General features: G+C 48.2%; 1 protein-coding gene and 1 long non-coding RNA gene across 22 annotated transcripts; both read left to right on the top strand.

Annotated features, from left to right (window-relative positions):
* Positions 1–331: 331 nt before the first annotated feature.
* Positions 332–20,140, top strand: LAS1L (LAS1 like ribosome biogenesis factor). Of its 21 annotated transcripts, XR_015159922.1 has the most exons (15): positions 332–715; positions 1,462–1,587; positions 2,581–2,650; positions 3,478–3,559; positions 4,414–4,707; positions 4,985–5,031; positions 5,897–6,006; positions 7,744–7,829; positions 8,192–8,242; positions 8,548–8,754; positions 9,100–9,247; positions 10,188–10,381; positions 14,494–14,999; positions 17,762–17,912; positions 19,812–20,140. XR_015159922.1 is itself a non-coding variant. In XM_086390106.1 (14 exons), exons 1-14 carry the CDS (start codon positions 354–356, stop codon positions 19,921–19,923), a joined length of 2,322 nt encoding a protein of 773 aa, XP_086246232.1. In that variant the 5' UTR covers positions 332–353; the 3' UTR covers positions 19,924–20,140. The 21 variants fall into 21 exon arrangements, 19 of the variants coding, with proteins under 19 accessions (XP_086246232.1, XP_086246231.1, XP_086246229.1 ...); XR_015159923.1 differs by lacking the exon at positions 8,192–8,242; XM_086390106.1 differs by lacking the exon at positions 10,188–10,381 and having other exon boundaries at positions 17,792–17,912.
* On the top strand, positions 5,230–5,607 carry LOC147340269 (uncharacterized). The gene is made up of 2 exons (XR_015159924.1): positions 5,230–5,368; positions 5,446–5,607. It is a non-coding gene; the product is annotated as an uncharacterized LOC147340269 (long non-coding RNA).
* Positions 20,141–20,984: the final 844 nt, after the last annotated feature.

The following is a 20,984-nucleotide window of genomic DNA, read 5'->3' as shown; positions in this document are numbered from 1 at the left end:
AACTAAAATTCCTCCTGCCGTCCAGACACGTCCCGCCGCCGCCCGCCAAGGAGCTCAAACTAAAATTCCTCCTGCCTCCCAGACACGTCCCGCCGGGTATGGGACAGAAGCCTGTTAGCAACCAGGAAATTAGCGGAACGTTGAGGATGAACGTTTGCAGCTAGGACGATTGCTTTGACGAAAGAACACTTCCGCTTGGCGAGGCCTTTCCCCTAGCTTGTGGTTTGGGCAGCCGTTAGCTCTCGCGTTTCGATTCGCTACGCTAACGCTGGGAGGCGGGCTTACGTCAGGGTCACGCTCTCCCATTGGCTGCTGGTGCGGGCGGAGGTTTGGAGTGAGGGTAGCACGTTGCGATGGAGGCTGATCGTGACATGGAGGCTGATCATGAGATGGAGGATGATCTTCAGTGCGGCGGCACAAGGCCTGAGCTCGATGTTGAGCCCGTTGAGCCCGATGTTGAGCCCGATGTTGAGCCCGATGTCCGGTCGGAATCCGAGATTGAGCCAGGTCTGGGTCCCCGGGGAATGGATCTTGTGTGGAGTGCGTGGTGCGGGAAGTGCGTCAAAGAGAAAGGGTCGTCGCCACTCTGGGCCCAGCGCATCGTGGTCGCCTGGCTCAGCAGGGCCGAGTGGGATCAGGTGATGGTGTATCTGTTCAGTGACGACTATAAATTGCAGCGGTACGCGCTGAACCGCATCACGGTGTGGAGGAGCAGGTAAGGCGGTTGGGTTAGCCCTCCTGCCTGCGTGCTGTTGGCACTTCACTTCTTCCTCTATAGGATTTCTTAAGGCCTTACTATCTAGTCTTCTCCTAAATGCTTAATGGTTCTCCCACGCGTGGTTTGGGCATTGCTTGTCTCAGTGTGCCTGGGGGAAAGTCGCAGCAAAGCTCTTGCACTAATCCCATTTGCGGAAAGAAACGGGTGTGCCTCAACAGCCTTTTTGTCAAATCTGTGAGCTTTAACCCTTACCTTCTCTTACCTTGGGGAGGGGGTGGGTACTGAAGGAACTGCTGTGTCTGAGCCAGGCAGGGCTTAAGGAGTAGCACTCTAGGGTGGATTTCTATTCAAATTAGAAAGGGTGGTGGGAGCTTGCCTGAAAAATCCATGTTTGTTTGAATGGGGCGCTTTAGTCTAGTTGGTAAGATTGAGTTGGGAGCAGACAAGGGACTGGTGTCTCCAAGAATAAGGTTTTTTTTTTCTAGCTGAATGAGTTGAGGGTGAAAGGGGTGTGTTCACACTTAACTGTTGGTTGGTTGTGTAGCAGTTAGGCATCCTGTATACTGTTCGATCCCAGGGACATTACCTACCCACCCCCATCTTCCCAGCTTCTTGATTTGTGTCTGTTAACACACTCTTTAGCCAGTATATAATTGGAATAACCTACAGAAAGCTAGATTCTGAGGTGGAGGGTGGGCCAGTGTAAAGGACCTTTATGATGGTGCTGGACTGTGGCCCTTTAGGTTAGGCAACGAACTCCCCCTGGCAGTGGCTTCTACTGCTGACCTGGTACGCTGTAAGCTCATGGATGTAACTGGTGGCTTGGGCACTGATGAACTTAGACTGCTCTATGGCATGGCATTGGTCAGGTAAGACCTACATGGGTAGGGGTGTGTGGGGGGTGGTTTTGAGGGTGGGGGGCATGGGGCTTGCACGATAAGCCGAGTTTGGCTTTGGGTGCTCCCTGAAGCAAAATGCCTTGTGTGTCCTTGTGTATGGGTCACCCTGTGATTGCTTAACTTGACAGCTGTTGGTAACCCCCTGTTAACACACATTCCTCTTTTTTTCCTGAGAGCCTTCTCTCCTCCATTTTTCTTCCCCTCTCTTTGGAATATAGGGTGAGGGTGATTTAGACCAAATGGTCTCTTTGGGTCTCTTCCAGCCTTTACAGTTCGATTTATTTTCTCCCTTTTACTCTTTTACCTAGAGGAACCTTTCTGAATGCTTCGATGTTCTTGACCATGATTTAATGTGGTTTTTCTAATCCTACCCTTGTCTACACCTTTATCCCATTCTCTTCACGAACACTGAAAGTTTGCTGAGTTGTGGAAACCGAGATGTGGGCCAGGAGTTCCTGACTTACAGAGTGGCTCAGAGTGGGTCTTGCTGTCTCATGTACATCAAGAAAAAGGTTGCCTCTGAGTTTTCCATCTGTCAAAGTTTTTGCTTAGCTCATACTGTTTCCCTTGTTTGCCTTAAGGTCCTCCTTAGCTCTTCTTACCTTATCCATTGTTTAACTGTGCTCCCCATATCATTTGATGTAGTCATTTGTTCTAGCATTTATAACATACTATGTCCTAGCATAATATGTTATATTATGTCATGGTTATTTATCCTAGACTGAACTCTTGAAGGCCAGAGCATCTGTATGGCTGCAGTATAGGGCAGACTCTCAGTAATGTTGGACTGGATGGAACCATTCCTGCTCTGGCTGACACCAACCATAAGAACAGGACAGAACAGTCATTGGAAAGGTTGTGGAAATGCAAGGTGTCAGTAACTCAGCAAGGTGTTTTGAAGCCCCGCTGGTTTGAATAAAGCAGTTACTTGGGCTCTGCCACTTATTTCTCCCCCAAACTCAGGTTTGTGAACCTTATCTCGGAGAGGAAGACAAAGTTTGCCAAGCTCCCTCTCAAATTCCTGGCTCAGGAGGTGTGTATGATAAAGTGGCCTTGCTCAATTCTCTCTCCTCAGAAGGGCTCACTAAATGGGGCATTTAGTGGGTACAGTCAGACTAGTTTATCCCACCACTGTCAGCCAAGCCCAGCAAGAACCTCAGAGCCTCAGCTTTTAGCTTGAAAGAAGCAGACTTGCTTCCTTGCTCATGGCTGCTGTCTTCAGTGGGCTTGGCCTGCCCAGCTTGCTGGGAATGGCCCAGGTGAAGCTGAGGCACCCCAGTGCACCACTGGGTGGGGACAGGAAAGAGGTGGCAGTTTAAGTGTCTGCTCTCTGGCTGTTGACAGTCTGAGGGAGGAAACAAAGCCAGCCAAGCAGCATGAAAATGTAAGACATTTCTGCTTTGAGTGAGTATATGAGGTGTGTAGAGGCCCAGATGGCAGACAGGTTCTCAGCCATCAAGAGAAGCTTCCTGGAGGAAGTCTGGAAGGGAAGGAGGAAGGAAGGGAGAAAAAGAAGGGTAGAGGGTACCCTGGGAGAGGAACTGGTACAGGCAGGGTAAAAGGAGGCTGAAGAAGGGGATTATTAATGCTCATCCACAGGAATTGTCTTCATTGGAGGAGGGTAGTTGGTGGTTGGGGGAGGCAAGTATCTTCTGATTTTCAGGATCACCTCCACAGAGCCTAAAGAGAATCAGGAGACCTGGTTTCTAATTTTGGCTTTGCCACTAAGACCAGAACCTCCTCTTAGGACCTCCGTTTCTCTATCTGTAAAATGGGGAGAAGCCAGGCTAATTCATCTCTGTGGCCCTTTCTGCTTTAATATTTTCTAATTTCTGCGCGCACACCCTCCTCCACAATCAGGTGAACATTCCGGATTGGATTGTTGAACTTCGCCATGAGTTAACCCACAAGAAAATGCCCCATATAAATGACTGCCGTAGGGGTGAGTCCCCAGGGAGTATATACATCACAGTTAAGCCCAGAAGCCTGGGCTGGGTGGCACTGTGGGGAGAGAGAGAGGGAGGAGGGTCTTCACCTGGGGTCAGAGCTGAGACTAGGGTGAGGCAAGTGAAGCATTCACCTTGGACACAAACTTGAAGGGGATGTCAAAAGCTCAGTAATCAAGATAAATAACATTTTAATATAGAAAAACTTACAATGATCAAAATACCAAACATTTTGAATAAAGATAGGATTAATAATACTGATTTCTCCTTTTGCTTTAGGCTCCAATATAGTGTGGCAGGGCACTCTTCTGATCCTGTTTTGTTGTCTCAATTACTAAGTTTTTTTGGCATCCCCTTAAATTTTGTGCCTGAGGAGGGGAATGGGGAGTGGGTTGAGAGGTGTGAACCATCACATATCATGAGTCCAGGAGTTCTTTGGACACCCCGTTCCAACTAAGAACCCCTGATTCAGCCTAACCCCTTCATGTTGGGGAAGCAGATCTAGAAAAGGGAAGAGACCTGATTGGCTAAGGCTATGTAACTAGCTAGTGGGGCTGAGTCTCTATTCTTCCACTTGCTAGCCCCATTCCGTTTTTGGCGTCCCATCTTCAAGTCTGGTATTAGTTTTTTTCTAGGAAATGTGCTGATGAGTGGGAGGAAGCAAACAACAGGGGATAACCCAGAGCAAGAGGGGCTGTTTCTGGATTGTGAGATTTGTGTCTTCTTGGAGCCAAGCCTCTTTCCCTGGGGCTTTCCCATAATGTTTGCAAGATGAGACTGGGGGCCTGCTAAGGAGCTGCTTGCCTGTGACTGTTACTATAACACTGCTTTCCTTCCTCCCCTCTTTTAGGCTGTTATTTTGTCCTGGATTGGCTCCAGAACACCTATTGGTGCCGCCAAATGGAGAACAGCCTGAGAGAGACCTGGGAGTTGGAGGAGGAGAGGGAAGAGACAGATGAAGCAGACCAAGAGGAAGATAAGAAAATTGTTGTTGATGACATCACAGAACAGAATCCAGAGCCTAAGGATGAGGAGAAAGGTGTAGAGCTGAATGTCAAGACTGATGGAGACCGTGAAAGCAACAAAGACGGCAAAGAGGTTGATCCGCTTTTACAAAAGGCTCTGAGACATAAACAGTTGTATGGTAGGTGTCTGGTGCAGAAAGGGGCTCGTGAGAAGACTCAGGCTTATGATTGACTCTGGTTATTTCACTGGCTCAGTATTTCCTGTGGGGTTGTGTTGAGGCTTAGCTTAAAAAAAATTACTGTCAAAAAGCATCTTCGTTGAGTCCTGTGAAGCAAGAGAGCCAAGAATTCTAGTTCCCATTTTACAATTCAGGAAATGAGGTGAGGGGGATCAAAATTCCATAGGAGTAGGACACATGGTTGGCTGCTCTATCTGTTCCCCTATTCTGTTTTCAGAAAGAGCCCGAGAACTGCTGGTATCCTATGAAGAGGAACAGTTTAAGGTAAGAATGTTCCCTTGACTTGGCCTGTTTTCATGTGCCTTGGCCATTTCTTCCCTCTTGCCAGCTAACTGAGAGAAATCCTGAGAAGGAAATTGAAGGAAAAGTGGCAAAGTTTGAGGGAACTTCTTAGAAATGAGGAGGAGGGGAGTAGGAACCAGACAAGAGGAGCAGAGTCCGGTTGGCTGATCTTCCACATCAATGGAAGGGAGCAGATGATGGAAGTTTGTGGATAATTGGCCCCACTGGGTGGTAGGGAACAACCGGATGTAAGTGGTTGCACAGACCTACTATATTGCAGCTGATCAACAAATGGCGTCCAGGAGCCTTCCTAGATCAGGTGAGCTTATGGGGTGCTATTTTAGCAGGAAGGGAGGTAGCTTACAAACCATTCAGCTCAACCCTTCCTTTTCACAGATAAAGAAATTGAAGCCATGGATGAGTGAAGGGACTGGCCCAAGGTCACATATGCAGTTAGTGATAAAACCAGGATAAGAACCTGGGTCTCCTGATTCACCTTCTTCCATAACTCATTGCTTCCTCTCACCCCTTAATCCAAGGGTCTCTGCCCAACTCCAACCAAATGCCCCCACTGGATATCTGTGTATTGGATTATCTCGTTATTGGGAGCTGCAGGGAATTTGGGGGGTGGGAAGGGAGGAAAAGGAAAAAGACAAAATCTGGAGTTTGAGGGTCAGGATATTTTTAGTTGCAGAGCCAATAGGGACATTGTGAGCTCACCTCTGCATACTCTGCCATATCCCCCTGAAGGGAAGTGTTGAGAGGTCCTATGAGAAGGAATCCTGGAGGGATGGGGGAGGGTTACTTTGCTGAACTAGCCTTCTGATGGGACCCTCTTTGCTGGCAGGTGCTGGAGAAATATAGGCATTTACCTCAGGCCATTAAAGCGTGGAATAACCTGTCCCCACCTGTAGAATGCATCCTGGCAGAGCTCAAGGGCATTACACTCGAGAACAGGTGTGTAACTAGGTAATCAGGGGCTGCTACTCTTCTAGGGTAGAGTGTAGCAGCCTCCCTGAAATTGGTTTTCATATCCCAGCTTGCCAGTTTCTGCTGTAGGAAATTCCAGGGATAATCCTGATCCCCCACGGATGACCCTGTATTTCGCATGATCCACTTTTGTAAGCCCTGCAAGCTATCAGTTGTGGTTTGCCTAATCTGAGTCACTGAAATGGCTACAGGCAGTAATGTTTACTGTCATGCATCCCCTGGCCGGCTTTGTTTCTCTGTGTCCAATGGTACATGAAACTCTTGGCAACTGGGAAGAGCCCTGAATCTTTTGCTTTTTCACTACCTGTCTCTTATCTGAGTTTGAGATAAAAGATATATGGTAGGCACTGCTGGCCTTTTAAACCACTGTGAGAGGGTATCGGCATCCCCTGGATAGTTGTGGTTGAGGGGACAGAGGGGGGGGCCTTCCCAAGGCCTGGATTCTTGAAAGACTAAGTTCCCACTGACCCACCCATTATGACCATGAGCCTTATTCCCTCCCCCGCCCCAAAGTAGTACTCAGTTCAACCAGAGCAGACAGTGTCTATCCATTCCTCTCCTCCCTGGCTCTTGGGGCTTGCTACCTAAATTCAGCTGGCAAGGGCTTCGGGAAGAGGTTGGAAAGAATTTGGGATGAAACTGACAGTATAGGAAGGTGGTGTAGGTGACAGAGTGTGCCTGGGTAGCAGGCAGTACCTGCAGCGCAGATTAGGATGATCTAATGTTAGATTAGATCTAATGTTAGATTAGGATGTTCCTGATGTCTTTATTCCTAGGACACTAATAGTTCAGATGGTGTTTTTAATCAGTGTCTACCCAGCCTAGGCTTCTTAGCTGTACCCGTCAGGAAAGAGGTGAGTGGTGACTACCTTAGTAGCTGGGAAAACTATCATTGTGTTATACAGTAGTGTCTGCCTGATCCTGCTGAGCAGGCAACTGGTTGACTGTTTTAAGTGCTATTCCTGGATATTGACCTGAGGAGACAGGAGATGGATAGGACAACTCTTTCCTCCTTGAGCCTGAGCATGACAACCCTCCAGACATTGAGACACCTTGAGATCTCTTGTTCAGCCTCGGCCCAGTCAGCTAGGAGAGACTCCCTTAGGGAACTTCTAGCTTCAGAGGAGACAGCTGACAGTGATTTTGGTTTGAGCTAGATGGGAATGAGAGATTACCCCTATTGCTTAGGCTTCAACCTCTGTAATCTTGGTTCTGGGTTCTTACAGTCCATAGGAATGAGAATAATATTTGGTGCAGCAATTGAGTCCCCAAAGTTTCTGCTTCTAAGATTTGAATGAAGGCAACCAGGGAGAAAGGGAAGGGTAGGAGACTGGACAACTGTCAAGAGAAAAGACTGAGCAGGACCTTGACCCTATGACCACAGGCATTTAACTCCTTTGTGGGCCTGGGACTTTCCTTCATCTGGGCTTTTGGGCTTGTTCAGCTACTGCTGCCTTTGTTATGGGCCTTAGATTAGTATGTGCTTGGTAGATGCTTGTTTAAAACCCACTGAACCCAATTTCTGGCTGAGCCCTTGACCCAGGAGGCAGGGGCCTGAAAGCCAACTGTCAGCTGCCTTCCTTTTTTTCCCATGCTGGTTTGGGCTTTGAGTCAGAGGCATTGGCAGCCTTGGGAGTGGGTAGGGGAGTAGAAGGGGGTCTTCTGCCTGCTTCAGTTTACTTAATTAGTGTCCTCTTGCTCCAGGGAGGCTGTGCTAGATGCTTTTCTGGATGACGGCTTTCTCATCCCCACGTTTGAACAGTTGGCAGCTTTGCAGATAGAGTATGAAGGTAGGGTCCTGGAGACTCACTACAGCCTTAGGCTATGGGTATCCTGGATAAGAACACCAAGGGTGGGCTGGGTGGCCCTGGACGGGGGTGGGTAAGGGCTGTTTCCTGCCATTCCATAGCTACTGGAAGCCCTTCCTGGTGGAGCAGAATGTAGCCCCACTGAAAAGTAGTTGTTGGTTTGGGCTATTCTTAGGTGGCCTGGAATTGGGTGGGGTGAGATGGGGTGGATTGGGATTGGGGTGGGGGTCTTAATGCCATTATTTTGCCATATTAATTGTGATTTAGCCACTTGCTAGAGAGCTAGAACAACAGAACTGGAAGGGCCTTGTAAGGTCATGTAGTGCAACATCCTCATGTTACAGATGGGCAGACTGAGGTCCAGAGAGGGGAAGGTACTGACCCAAAGTCACACAGTGAGTTATTGACAAAGCTGAAGCTAGAACCAGAGCTCTCTTTCTTTTGTACTCTGTATTCAGTCAGTTGTTTGCCAGATACTAACTGGTTTCTCTCCCTGCTGTTCTGCTCTCATGTTTCTTTTTGTTCTGTGGTGGCAACTCTGTTATTATTGGGGGGGCCCCCTCTTCTTCTTCCTCTCCCTTCTCGATTTTTTCCTTTCCTTCTCTCTCTCCCTCTTCTCTCCTCCTACTTCTTCCCTCCGTTCTTCCCTCTCCCTCCCTGCTTCCCCTTTTCCTGTCAATGGATGTTTCTCACAAACCAGAAAACGTGGACTTGGATGACATCTTGGTGCCAAAGCCGTTCTCTCAATTCTGGCAGCCCCTGCTTAGGGGCCTGCACTCCCAGACCTTCACGCAGGCCCTGTTGGAGAGGATGCTGTCTGAGCTGCCAGCCTTGGGGAACACTGGGATCCGGCCGACCTACATCCTCAGATGGACCACTGAACTGATTGTGGCTAACACCAAGACTGGTGAGGAAGACTAGTCCTAGCCCCAGGGCTTAAAGCAGCCCAGGCAAGAGCATCTGCTACTGTCCTCATACTGAATAGCACCAGGCAGATACATCCCGTGTTAAAGGCTAAACCTTTAAGGTCGGTCTAGGAGGGCCCTGCGACAGCAGTGGACAAATTCCCTTCACCTTTTTCTTCTCAGAGCCAAGTAAACTGGGCTGGGGCCAAGGGTTCTGAATGCTTTGAGCAATGGGAATGAGGAGTTGAAGTCTGGGGGGACAGGGAGGGACAGCTAAACTTTTTAGATGCAAGATTGGGTGGGTGGCTTTCTCTTTCCTTCTTCTCAGGCCTTGTCTTCTTTCTCAGGACGGAATGCCCGCCGGTTTTCTGCCAGCCAGTGGGAAGCGAGAAAGAACTGGAGGCTCTTCAACTGCTCTGCCTCCCTTGACTGGCCCCAGGTGGTTGAGTCCTGTTTGGGCTCACCTTGCTGGGCCAGCCCCCAACTCCTTCAGCTGTAAGTCTTTTGAATACCATCCAAAAAGAGGGTGAGATGCTGCAGGCCTCAGGGTCACAGGCCTAGAATGGCAGAGTTGGTTGAGCCCTTGCAAAGACCTACCTCCTTGCAAAGATTTCTCCTCCAGATGAGAGAATTATACTGAGTCCCAGAGAGGGAAGGGGTAGGATATATTCTTGCCTAAGATCACAGAGATTAAGAAGTGGCTGAACTGAGTCCAGTATGAAAATGGATAAGACACCCCCATACAGTGCTTAGCCCAGTGGCCTGTACAGAATAAGTGCACAATAAATGGTAGCTGCTGTTGATTATTGAACCGATTTCACTGACTCTATGCCCAGTGATGTCTCTATTATCTTCCCAAAATGTACCTCTCATACGTGCTTAACAACCTTCAGTGGCTCCTTATTGCTTTCCTAATGAAGACTAGGCTTCTTAGCCTGACATTCAAAGGTCTCTCTGCTTCTGCCCCAACCTATTGTGATAATCATACCTCCTTGACTCCCCTTTGCCCAGTCCACTCTGAGCGCTATAGTCAAAATGAATATTGCACTGGTTCTGTAGATACCTGTGGTTGTCTCCCTTTTCTTTTTTCTGTCATTTCCTGACCCCCACACCACTCCCCTCATACTCATGGAAGCCTTTAGGACCCAATTCTCTTCCTGCTTTTTGGAGCAGTATTTGTTTCATTTGAGTGATCCATCTGACACTGCAGTTCCTCAACTTCAGTGACCTTCATCCTCCACTACACTGAGCAACTCATTTCCATTACTCAAAGCTGTTCCACCTCTGAAAGCTTACATCCCAGCATCCCACTTTGTGACTACCACCTCTTGTCCTATCATTTCTTACCCTTGCATCTCATAGCATCTGCTCTTTGCCTGCATCCCGACCTCCAATCCCTCCATTTCTTACCTGCCTCAATCTTGCTTCTCCTCAGTCCTGTCTTTGGTTGATCACTTCAGTCACCCATCATCAGCACCCTCCACTCTACCCATCCTTTGGCATATCTGATTTACAAACCGCCAAGCTGGAATTGATCCTTCCCAGTCTGCTTCTCCCACTCCTCAGCCCAGGTAGCTGAGCTCTGCTGGAGAAAACCACATAGCCCTGCGGATTGCTGCCACTGCAGAGGTATGCTTTTTGATCTCAGGCCAGGTCTCAGTTTGGCTTGTCTGAGCTACTTGTTTTCTGCCCACTTTCTCTCCTGTTTCTTGACTGTTCTAAACCCTTACTAGTCACCTCAAACCCCTCCCCCATTTTACCCTATCTTCCTTGAGCACATGGAGGCCTCTGGCAGGGCCCCTATGACCTGAGGTCCAGACCTCATGAGCTTATCTTCGGCTATGCTCAGCACTGTCACCAGTCTCAAGATGAGGTGCCCTTACCCAACCTCAAAGCCTACTCCTCCACCTGTTCTTTGGAGCTACCTCTACCAGCATCCCTGGGGCCTCACCCCAGCCTCTCCCTTGCTCTACTGGCTCTTGCTCTTCAACCTGTGAACAGTGTCTGAATTTTTCTTATCTTAAAACAACAATCACAACAACATAAGCCAAATCTCCTTTGACCCTGCATCCCTCTATTGGGTTATCAGCAAATTAATCACTCCTTTCTCTCCTGTCAAAACATCCCAGAAAAGTAGTCTACATTGAGCAGTCTCAGTTTCCTCACTACTTTCTTACTCCTCAACCTGCTGCAATCTGGCATTCACCCCTAGAGCTGCTTTGACCTGATTACCAAATCCAGTGGGCCCTTTTCCATTGCCTGTCTGCTGCATTGATACTGTTTGCTACTCCTTCCTTGAAATGCCTGTGCTTTTTTTTTTTTAAACTATTTCCTGTAAAGTACCAAGGCCCAAATCTCTTTATCTAACTCAGGCCTTTCCCCAGAAATTCAACCTTCTGTATTTGACTGCATGCCAGATATTTCCCCTTGGATGGCCTCTAGGCACCTTACTGTGACTGAAAGAGCATTAGTTGTCTTACTCCCCACTCCAGGCCCAAAGTGATCTTCCTCCTCTGCTCCCTGTCTCACTTGGTGGTAGCACTATCTACCCTGTCATTTTGATTCTCTCAAGTGCTTCTCAAATCTGAGATTTTCTCGTCATGTCTATTTCTCCTGGTGTCTCCTTCCCTCTATCAGACTAAGCTTTTCAAGGGCAAGGGCTCTGCATTAGCCATCTGTGCCCCAGCACACTTGCAAGTCCAGGCTCCAAACAAACCTCAGCAAATATTGTTGAACTAAATTATACTCTGCTGTCATTGCCAGCAGCATTCTCTTTGGTGGGAATTGAGAAATAAACGAAGTGGGAGTCTGGATGCTTAGACCGTTTTAGGCCCTCCTTATCCTCTCCTCATGGAGTCAGCAAGTCTTTCATGAATCCTAATGACATTTGGGTCACAGTTGTATCTTATAAGTAACTTAAAAGAAAAAAAAGTAGCCTTGTTGACAAAGTCATCGAGTGCAAGACCTCCAGGAGATGGGACTGAACCAAACAGCTAAATCTCCAGATTTGTCTGCTATAGACTGAAAATGATACAAATGGATGGGAGACTGGGAGGAGAACCAGAAAGTCCTAGAGGCATTTAAGCAATTCCAGCAAGAGAAAAAAATAAAGGAAATTTCAAAGTTCTGAAGGAATATGGCATGTGTATGTAATGGGGGAGGGAATGAAAAGAGCAGCATGGAGAGGTTTGGATAGGTGGCCTTTAAAGTACTTTCCAGTCCTAAGTGCCTGCAGAGTGGAAGCTGCTGGTCTTGGAGAAGTCTGGACCACAGAGATCTCCAAACCCAAGCATACCAGAGGAATGCGACACATGCCAGCAGTAATAGCGGCTCACCTGGGTAGGATTTCTTGTACACAGATCCTGCCTTTCCTAGATAATCAGTGAGTCGAGTCCTAATCACACCATTACACAGGTTGTGAAATGGGATTTCCTCAAGTATTATGCTGCAAGTCAGTAGTTAAGTCTTCAGGTCAGAGCTGGGACCAGAATCCAGATATACTGTCCTTCCTCCTGTGTTCTTTATACAGTGTTCCATTAGATTGCACATATAGAAGATGACTTTTATTTTCCCCAGAGGAAAAATAAAATATACCATTGGCAGTTAAGTGTCAGACAAGTATGCTGTGTTTGTAGGAGCTTTTTCATTTGACACAGCAATCTTTTGGAGTCATAGATATTACAGATACTGAATTTAATAGATAAGAAAGACACTGAGGCTCTGAATAGAGTGAAGTGACTTATCTAAAAGTCATACAATTTGTTAATGGTGGGACAGGGATTTGGGCCCAGGGCTTATGAGTCCAGAGTTCACCTTATTTCCACCAGTGTGATCTGTGACTTTCTCAGTCCCTAGATGTGACCAGGCAAACCTGAGGAAGGAGATGGATTTTAAGATTCTTACCGCCCCTATACCTCAGTGGTCAGACTAGACAGCTTAAGAGGGTAATAATAAACAGTAGTTATATGGTGTCTTACCAAGATCAAGTGCCTAAGAATATTTATTATTAATTGTACTAATGGACCACAATGAGAGGGAAGAAAATTTCTCTCTGGCTTTGCTTCTTAGTAAGGCTGGAAGGTTGTTGAGAGCTTTTTTCCCCCAGCCAGCCAATATCAATTCAGTTTGAGCCAGTGCCATCTTAGAATATGAAATCAGCCCTGCAGAGAGGGTCTCCCAGTCTCCCAGTGGAGTCACTAGCTCCTAGCCCTGTCCCAAGTAGCCAGTGACCAGCAACTACACCTTTGTGGCCAGTCTGCCTGTGGGCCCCAGAGAGAAAATAGCCCACTGAGCATATGGCCCTTCCTTCCATGAACAACCTACAATTCAAACTCGATACACTTAGAAGGAAACTATCCATCTGTGCATCCTTCCCATGCCTCCAGCAGTGATCAGGTGTCTGCTAGGTGCCTGGTTCTCTGTGAGGCTCTGCAAGGGATACTCACCCTCTTCCTCCCCAGGAGCTCTCCTTCCCAGTGGCTTTGTATCTGATGGTAGTTTAGTTGTTAGCACTGTTCTTTGTGTGCACGATGTGATCATCTTTAACTTTCCTCTGCCTGCCCCCTACCATCTGGTCACCAAGCCCTGCTGTCTGTCTGTCTGTTCTTCACAGCTTCTCTCTCCCCATCTCCACTGCCAGTGCCCTGTGTGAGTCCTCACTGACTCCCTGGTTCTCCCTGACTTCAGGCTGCAGTACTAGGCCATCCTCCACATGGTTACCCTGGCGATCTTCAGAAAGGCAGCCTTCACCTGTGCTCAGAAACATCCGATGACCCCCTTCACCCAACATCAGATCAGATCAGATCAGATCAGTTGCTCAGTCGTGTCCGACTTTTTGTGACCCCATGAATTGCAGCACGCCAGGCCTCCCTGTCCATCACCAACTCCCAGAGTTCACTCAGACTCACGTCCATCGAGTCAGTGATGCCATCCAGCCATCTCATCCTCTGTCATCCCCTTCTCGTGCCCCACCCAACATACACACACCCTAACCTTTGCAGGCTTCTCTTGCTCCCACAGCTCCTTAGCAAAGCTCTACTCCTCAAGCCAGGCTAGTCTCACTGCATACACACAGTCATGTGTGCTTGTTCTTATCTCTGCACAAAGCCCTCCCTTGATCTTTCCTGCCCACCTTGTGCTCTCTGCTTCCCCCCAGCTCTTGTAGTGCCCAAGTCTGCAGTGCTTATCTGGCCTCCCTCCCACACCCTGCTTTGTCTTTTCAGCTGCTGCTTTTCCTCCATTCCAGGCTTGGCTGTAGTTGTTCCCAGAAAGGGATCACACTTTGTGTTCCATGAGGAAGGAGTACCACATACTTCCAGTATATCTTTGAAGCTCAGGATAGATTGCCTAGCTAAAGAAAGGGATCTGCCATTTTCACGTCCAGCCCTGCAGGCATGTTGGCTAGTTTCTATATTTATATAGCATTTCAGTACGATTAGTAGCTATCATTTATTGCTTGCTCACTATGTGCCAGGCACTCTATGTGAGCTATCCTATTTACTTCATTCAACAACCCTTTAAGTTAGGTACCATTATTGTCCTCATTTTACTGAGAATGGAAGTGAACCACAGAGATGAATTATAGAGCTTGTTCAGGGTCCATGGTCCTGTGTTCTGTCTGTTCTTCTGAACTGCCTTTCAGGGCAGGTCTGGAAGCTCAGAGACCAAATTCAAACTGGAATTTGGGTATGAAGTGACTTGAGATTTTGAATCTTTCTTACTCCATTCCTCCCTTTGCTTAGCATCTTCAAAGCCATGGGGCAGTTCCTGCCAGACGAGGAGCAGGAGAAGCTGCTACGCATCTGTTCCATTTATACCCAGAGCGGAGAAAACCTGGTGCAGGAGGGTTCAGAGGCTTCCCCCATTGGGAAGTCTCCATACACAGTGGACAACCTGTATTTGATCCTCAAACCAGCAGGCTCAAGCTCTGGGGCTGAAGGAGAAGCCCAGAAACAGGAGGAGCAGGGCAACCTGAATGATGTCAAGGAAGATGAGAAGGAGAACAAAGAAGCTGTGGAAGACCAGGTAGAAGAAAATGAAGAAGAAGAAGAAAATGATCACCAGAAGTGGGAAGAAGAGGAGGAAGATGATGGTCACGATGACAACGATAATGATGATGAAGATGAGGAAGACAGGATGGAGGTGGGACCTTTCTCTACAGAGGAAGAGTCCCCGACTGCCGAGAATGCCAGGCTCTTAGCCCAAAAAAGAGGAGCTTTGCAGGACTCCGCATGGCAAGTTAGCTCAGGTAAGAAGCCTGTTAACCACTTCTCCCCACATCTGTCTTCCCTCTCTGGCTGGCTCTCGAAGCTTCCTTTCACCCTCAAGAAAGGATGGCAAGTAGCAGGAAGTAACCAGCATGAGGTAGTATGTGGATTACAGCTGGTTTCCCTCCCCCCTTAGGATGGAACATGTGAGCGTCAGGGACCTTAGACTGTCATGCTGCCAGCTACCCCGTGCAGAGAGCGCATTCAGAGGAGTTGGTGTGGATGTAGGCACTGGGCAGCAAAACAGAAAGTGACAATTTGGGGGTAGATATATGTGTGATTCTGCATGTGTGTTTTGCATGCAGTGATTAGGTGCAGGGAGCCAAAGTATAGTGCTGTCTGTGTATAAGTGAATGTATATGGACATGTGGAGGCTGAGTGGTAACAGGACAGGATTTTGCTGTATGTATGAGAAAGAAGGAACCCGGAAGTATTCAGTTAGAGGAAGTGGAAATGAGATCAGAAGGGGGGGAATAAGGAACATGACAGTTTTTTGGTGAGCGTACAAGTTAATGAGACAAAGCCAGTAGGAAGCAGGGGACTTGGATGATAGGTGAGGGGAACATGAATCTGTTCCTGAGGGTGATGAATGTCCTCATTCGGGTTGGGGAGCAGGGACCTTAAGGCAGGGGGATGCCAAAGGAATGAAATGTCTGAGGTGTTGCACATAGGCATGTGTACACACTTGAAGCAGGGCTAGATGTTGGGCATAGCCTGTGTGATGGAGCCTGGGGGAGGGAGGGAAGGAAAACAGCTGGGACTGGGTGTGGTATGGGGTAGACATGGTAGATTATAGAGGGAGAGGGGGAGGCAGTGAAGGAGCTTAGGGTAAAAATGAAGTCTTTGCTTTTACATGGATGGAAGGGCTAGGACCCTGAGTGCTAGGGACCAGGGAACATGTTTATGTTTGCATGTATGCACATGGGTATGTGCCTGCATGTGCTGGACACACCAAGGCACAGTGACAGAGAACTGTCTTAGGATAGGGAGGACTGTGCTTGAAAATATCTAAAGGGAGGGGCAGTGACTGAGAAAAAGTGTGTATGTGTGTGTGTGTGTGTGTGAGTGTGAGAGAGAGAGTGAAGTAGGGAGGGAGGGAGAGAGAGTAAGGGTTGTAAAAAGAGAAGGTGTGAAGTGGGCTGTGGGTACATCTGTGCATACATGGTCATATATGTTTTTGGAAAAAGAGAAAGGGTTGCCAAGACCCATGGGGACCAGGAGGCATATGTATGTGGGAGAGAAATGGAAGCAATAAGGCGGGGAGTGATATGGAAAGGCCTGAGAACAGGCAGTGAGACAGCCATCCATAGATGGCCTGTGTGGTCTGTGCTATCACTGAGGGGACATGTACAAGGGTATAAGGCTAGAGAGGCAGGGGCAATGATGTAGACATAATTGGGAGCATTAGTGATGGGGAAGGAGGGAGGATGGTCAGGTCAGTGACAGACATGGAGGGAGTGGTCCCTGTGTACAGAAGTATCTTTGTATGCATAGGGCAATGCAGTCACAAATTCCTTCTTGTAAGAGAACCAGGGGTTAGGGGATGATCAGGCAGAGGTACATCCCTTCCTGAGGGAGCTCTTTGAGTAACATAAAAGTTTGTAGTCCTGGGTTGATACTTTTCAGAATGCCAGGGGAGAGTTCTTTGAGTACCAGGGAGATGCAAGAGGCCAGAAACTAGATCTGTTTGGAAGAGCTCACCAGTGAAGGCTTTGCTTGCAAAAACTGAATGCACTAGTGTAAGGATGGGGAAGGGATTTTTTGGGGGGGATTTAATATAATACTGTGTGGAAGGTACTTAAATGATAGGACATAATAGGTGGGGAGTGCCTGACATCATCCATTCCTAAGTGGAGTATGAGGGGCTGGGCCAGGGGGTGGTGGTGGTATTGTGAATGGGGAAAGGCTAGGGCATTGAAATATTTCCCTCTCCCCCCCACTGTTCCTTCCTCTGTATGTGTATATACATATGTGGGGATGCAGGGACATTACAATTTCTGTATGATAAAGATTTGTGTATGAGAGGCAGAGAGTAAAACTGGAAACATTGAGTGGAAAGTTAGGTCTGTGTGCTTATGTATGTATATTTAGGTGTCTGTAGGGTGTGGGATATGCAGTGAAACAGCCCTTCCTTAGAGAAGGGATGTTCTTTGTATATGCATCTGGAGGCAACAGGACCTTGCAGTGGGGAGGGAGAGCATGATACCTCTGAGAGAATATTCACCTTGAGGTAGTATGTGGGCCTGTATATGTATCTCATATGTATCTCTCAAGGCAAGGCCACTAAAAAATGGTGTGGCTCTCAGACATATTGGGGGGACATATGTATGTAGGATATCTAGGTTATTCAGATATACAGAGGTATCTGGTTTTGAGGAGGAGATGCAATGGGAATTCTGTTTGTGTAGGGACATGTTTGGCGAAATGGAAGAAGAGCAGAGAGGAACAAAAATGTCTATAGTTGTGTACATGGTATGCAGGGGGTGGGCTGTGGTGGGGGTGCTGCTTGTGAACGCACAGAACAGCCATGAAGATTGTATGGGTGCTATGGAAGAGATAGGGAGCACTAAGGTGGAGAAAAGCTCATGAGAAATGACACGTAGAGGAGTGGGGTTGGAGTTACACACAGAACCTGTGCTAAGTGGGGAAGTAAAGTGGGTAGATGGACAGGATAGGTGGGCTTGTGCACCCATCAGAGAACTAGCTCATCAGCCCTCTCTTGCCTCCTCCTTTTGCTCCACAGAAGATGTACGATGGGATACTTTCCCCTTAGGTCGAATGCCAGGTCAGACTGAGGACCCAGCAGAGCTTATGCTGGAGAATTATGACACCATGTATCTTTTGGACCAGCCTGTGTTAGAGCAGCGACTGGAACCCCCAGCATGCAAGATTGGGTGAGTGCCCATGGCAGCAGAATTTCTCACCCCTTTCTTTGCCTCCTGCAGGAGGGAGGAAGGGAGGGAAGGAAGAACATAGAATGGGGTCAATGGGGGAGGTAACTGTCCCCAGTCAGGGTCTAAATGAATTAAATATAAGCTCAGTCCCTGGCTGGGCCCTTGCCAAGATTCCCAGCCCCTAGTGTGGAGGGCCAGTGAGGCAGCCCCACACAAAACTGGCTTGGCATCCCTCTCAGAAGTGTCTGGTTTGTGTGTGCATACGTGCGTGTGTGTGTGTGTGTTTGTATGTATGTGGGTGTCTGTATTTTGGGAAGGGTCCATAGCTTTCAACAGATTCTCTAAAGGGATCCACTACTCCTAAAAAGTCAAGAACACCCAGGTGCTCTAATTCAACTCTTCATGTTCCTGAGGCGAAAACTGAGGCTCAGAAAAGTGCAGGGATTTGAGCAAAGTGCACAGAGTAATCAATAGGCCTCCCTGCACTATCCAGGCATCTGGGTAGCAAGGCCTATGCAGGGCTCCATGCTGTCCCTCAAAACTCACCTCTGGATCACAAGTATAGGAGCCCTTGGGTCATCAGGGAGCCAGGAACCAAGCAACCCTTGCTGAGGGGTTCTGCTGGTAACACAAAGGAGCCCATCCAGAGGGCCTGTACATTCTGGAACACGGGGCTTTTGTGACCAGGATAATCCTGTGAGTACAAGACAGAGACCTCTGTGGGCCCCTGAAACAATCTGTCCCTGTGCCACCTGCCCACTTCATAGGAGATGAGCCCCTCTTCCTCTAGGCATTCAGAGAGTGGGTTATGGAATGCAGGGACCCCATCAGCATGCCAGGCCCAAGGCAGTGTTGTGGACTGTTGTAGGTTGGGGCAGCTGGCCTCTTGGAGAGGAGAGGAAGCAGCTGGGGAAGCCAGGTGGTCTGTAGTTGCAAGTGGGTCCCATATGTCTTGCGAGAGAGACCTCCTCTCCTTTGGGTAAGGCTGTCTTGATGAACATCAAATTATCAAGGGTGAAGTGTGGGCAGGTAGAGCTATTAAATCCAGAAGGAGGCCCAGTCCTACATCCCTTGCAGTACAGAGAATTCTTTAGCTGGGGCTGGCATGCCCACTCCTGCTCCTTGTCTCAGCTCTACTCTGACTTGTCTGTGTGACCTTGAGCAAGTCCCTTCTCATCTCTGAGCCTCAGTTCCCTCGTCTGTGAGATGGTGAGTGATGGGAGGGGATGAGGCTAGATCATCTCTAAGGGTTTTTCAGCTACATTAGTGTAACCATGGATCTACCTGAGAGGAAGGATGATGGCTTTGCTCTTAACTTTCACTCTTATCTACCTGGAATGACTTGACCTGCAGGAAGAAGGGGAAGCAAAGAGTATTCTGAGCAGGGCCAGGGAAGGGGAAGGCAGACTTCTCCCTAGGGTAATTTTGCAATCCTAGGATGGGAGCTGGGCCAGGCCCTGCAGCCTACACCTGGCCATGGGCCCCTTAATCAGCTGTTGGAGTGGGAGGGATCCAGCCCACTGTCCTCTGGGCCCCCAAGATCTAGCACCTTAGAAGAAAGCCTTTTAAGGCAGCCACTTTCAGTACCTCCCTAGGAGTGGGATGGTGTGGTCTCCCTTTCCTACTTCAACCCAAATAGCTCTGCTTTAATCTGATTTATGTACTGGGGTTCTAGATAAAGTTTCATTTGAAAAGTTCTATTCCTTTCCCTCTTCCTTCAACTGAGAGGTGGCTCTGCCCATCTTGAAGTGGTTTCTCAGATATATTCCAGTCTCTTTGTAAAGCCAGGCAAGAGGGGAGGTCCTTCCCATAGACACACACATCAAGCACCCTTAATCCCTCCAGAGCCTAAAACTGCCTCCTTCCCTGACTGACCACTCTTCTCCACTCTCTCTGTAGCACCCTAGGCCTGAGCTGCAGCAGTGGCAGCAATGACAGTGGCAACTTGGACCAACTTCTCTGGAGCCAGGAGGAGCTTCATATGCTCAAAACTAGCGTACAGCTTTTCTGATGACTGCCCTGGTATAGGTGTTCATTAAGTGTTAGTGGGCCAATAGCCTACCCTCCTTTGCTCCCCCAGTGTACCTACCTAATGCTCCAGAAAACAACCTGGGAGATAGCCTGCATCAGCCATATCAGCTCAGCTTTCCATCATAGTAGAATTTTGAATATATGTTGTTTCATTTTATTTTGAAAAACAATAAACAGGCCACAGTTGTTTTGTGAGATCTGGGGTTGTGTGCTTCTCCCTTTATTCTGGGGGCTCCTGAGAAGGTGGGATCATAACAGCAGAAGTGGGTCTCCTGCCCCTTTTAAGTCTTTTTTCTGACTGAAACCATTTTTACTCCCTTCACTCAAATGTAATGTGGGGCCAACTCACTTAGAAGCATCAGACCTCGGAAGAGACATTGGTCATAAAGCCCAGCCAGCATCAGGGAAATCAGCTCGGAACCTCCCTGACAGCTGGAAGATCCAGGTCTTCCTGTTGCTACCCAGCATGCTTCTGATCCATTTCCCTGCCTTCCCTCACTGGGCACCAAACAACAGTTGCAAGCCAGAGAGAAATCTTCCTTTGTCACTTATCTACTCCTTTTGCCTTGAAAAGATAAAATGGACCTCCCTGTGGTGGGCACTGGAGCAGAGAAATGTCCTAGGGAATGACCCAGAGCTTTTCTGTGGTCACCCAATTCCTTCAGACCCTCAATGCCCACCCTGTCAGCCCTGAGCTGTCAAGAGACAGGGATGAATAAATTATGTTCTCACCCCTCAGACCCCTCTGCCCAGTGAAAAAGAACAAAATTCACCATTTACGATAACCTGATGCTTTGGTTAAGTGTCTTAAGAAAGCCCTGGTGTACACAAGTTCTTTGTTTTTCTCAGGTGATATTTCCAGGGTGGTGGTTGGCTGAAGGTAAGATTGACTATAATATCCCCCACCCCAACCCAGGAGAGTGATAGCTGGCTGAAAGAGTGGGCACCTGCAGGGCCAGGTTGGGCCTGCACAAGGAGAAACAAGGGACAGAACCAGGCCATATTCCAGCCAAGATGCTTGCTCCGTAAATGACTGAGACG

This window comes from Bos grunniens, chromosome X (assembly GCF_055505025.1).
Source record: "Bos grunniens cultivar Pamir isolate PY7600 chromosome X, Bosgru_T2T1.0, whole genome shotgun sequence".
NCBI lineage: Eukaryota > Metazoa > Chordata > Mammalia > Artiodactyla > Bovidae > Bos > Bos grunniens.
Note: the sequence above shows the minus strand (reverse complement) of the source record. Positions and strands in the feature narration are given on the sequence as shown.

What these genes read in the sequence shown, in the direction of transcription:
- LAS1L (XM_086390103.1), top strand. Translation starts at nt 354, where the DNA reads ATGGAGGCTGATCGTGACATGGAGGCTGATCATGAGATGGAGGATGAT. An exon ending in ATCACGGTGTGGAGGAGCAG is followed by an intron (nt 716 to 1,461) that starts GTAAGGCGGTTG and finishes GTGGCCCTTTAG; the next exon opens with GTTAGGCAACGAACTCCCCC. An exon ending in GAGACATAAACAGTTGTATG is followed by an intron (nt 4,708 to 4,984) that starts GTAGGTGTCTGG and finishes TTCTGTTTTCAG; the next exon opens with AAAGAGCCCGAGAACTGCTG.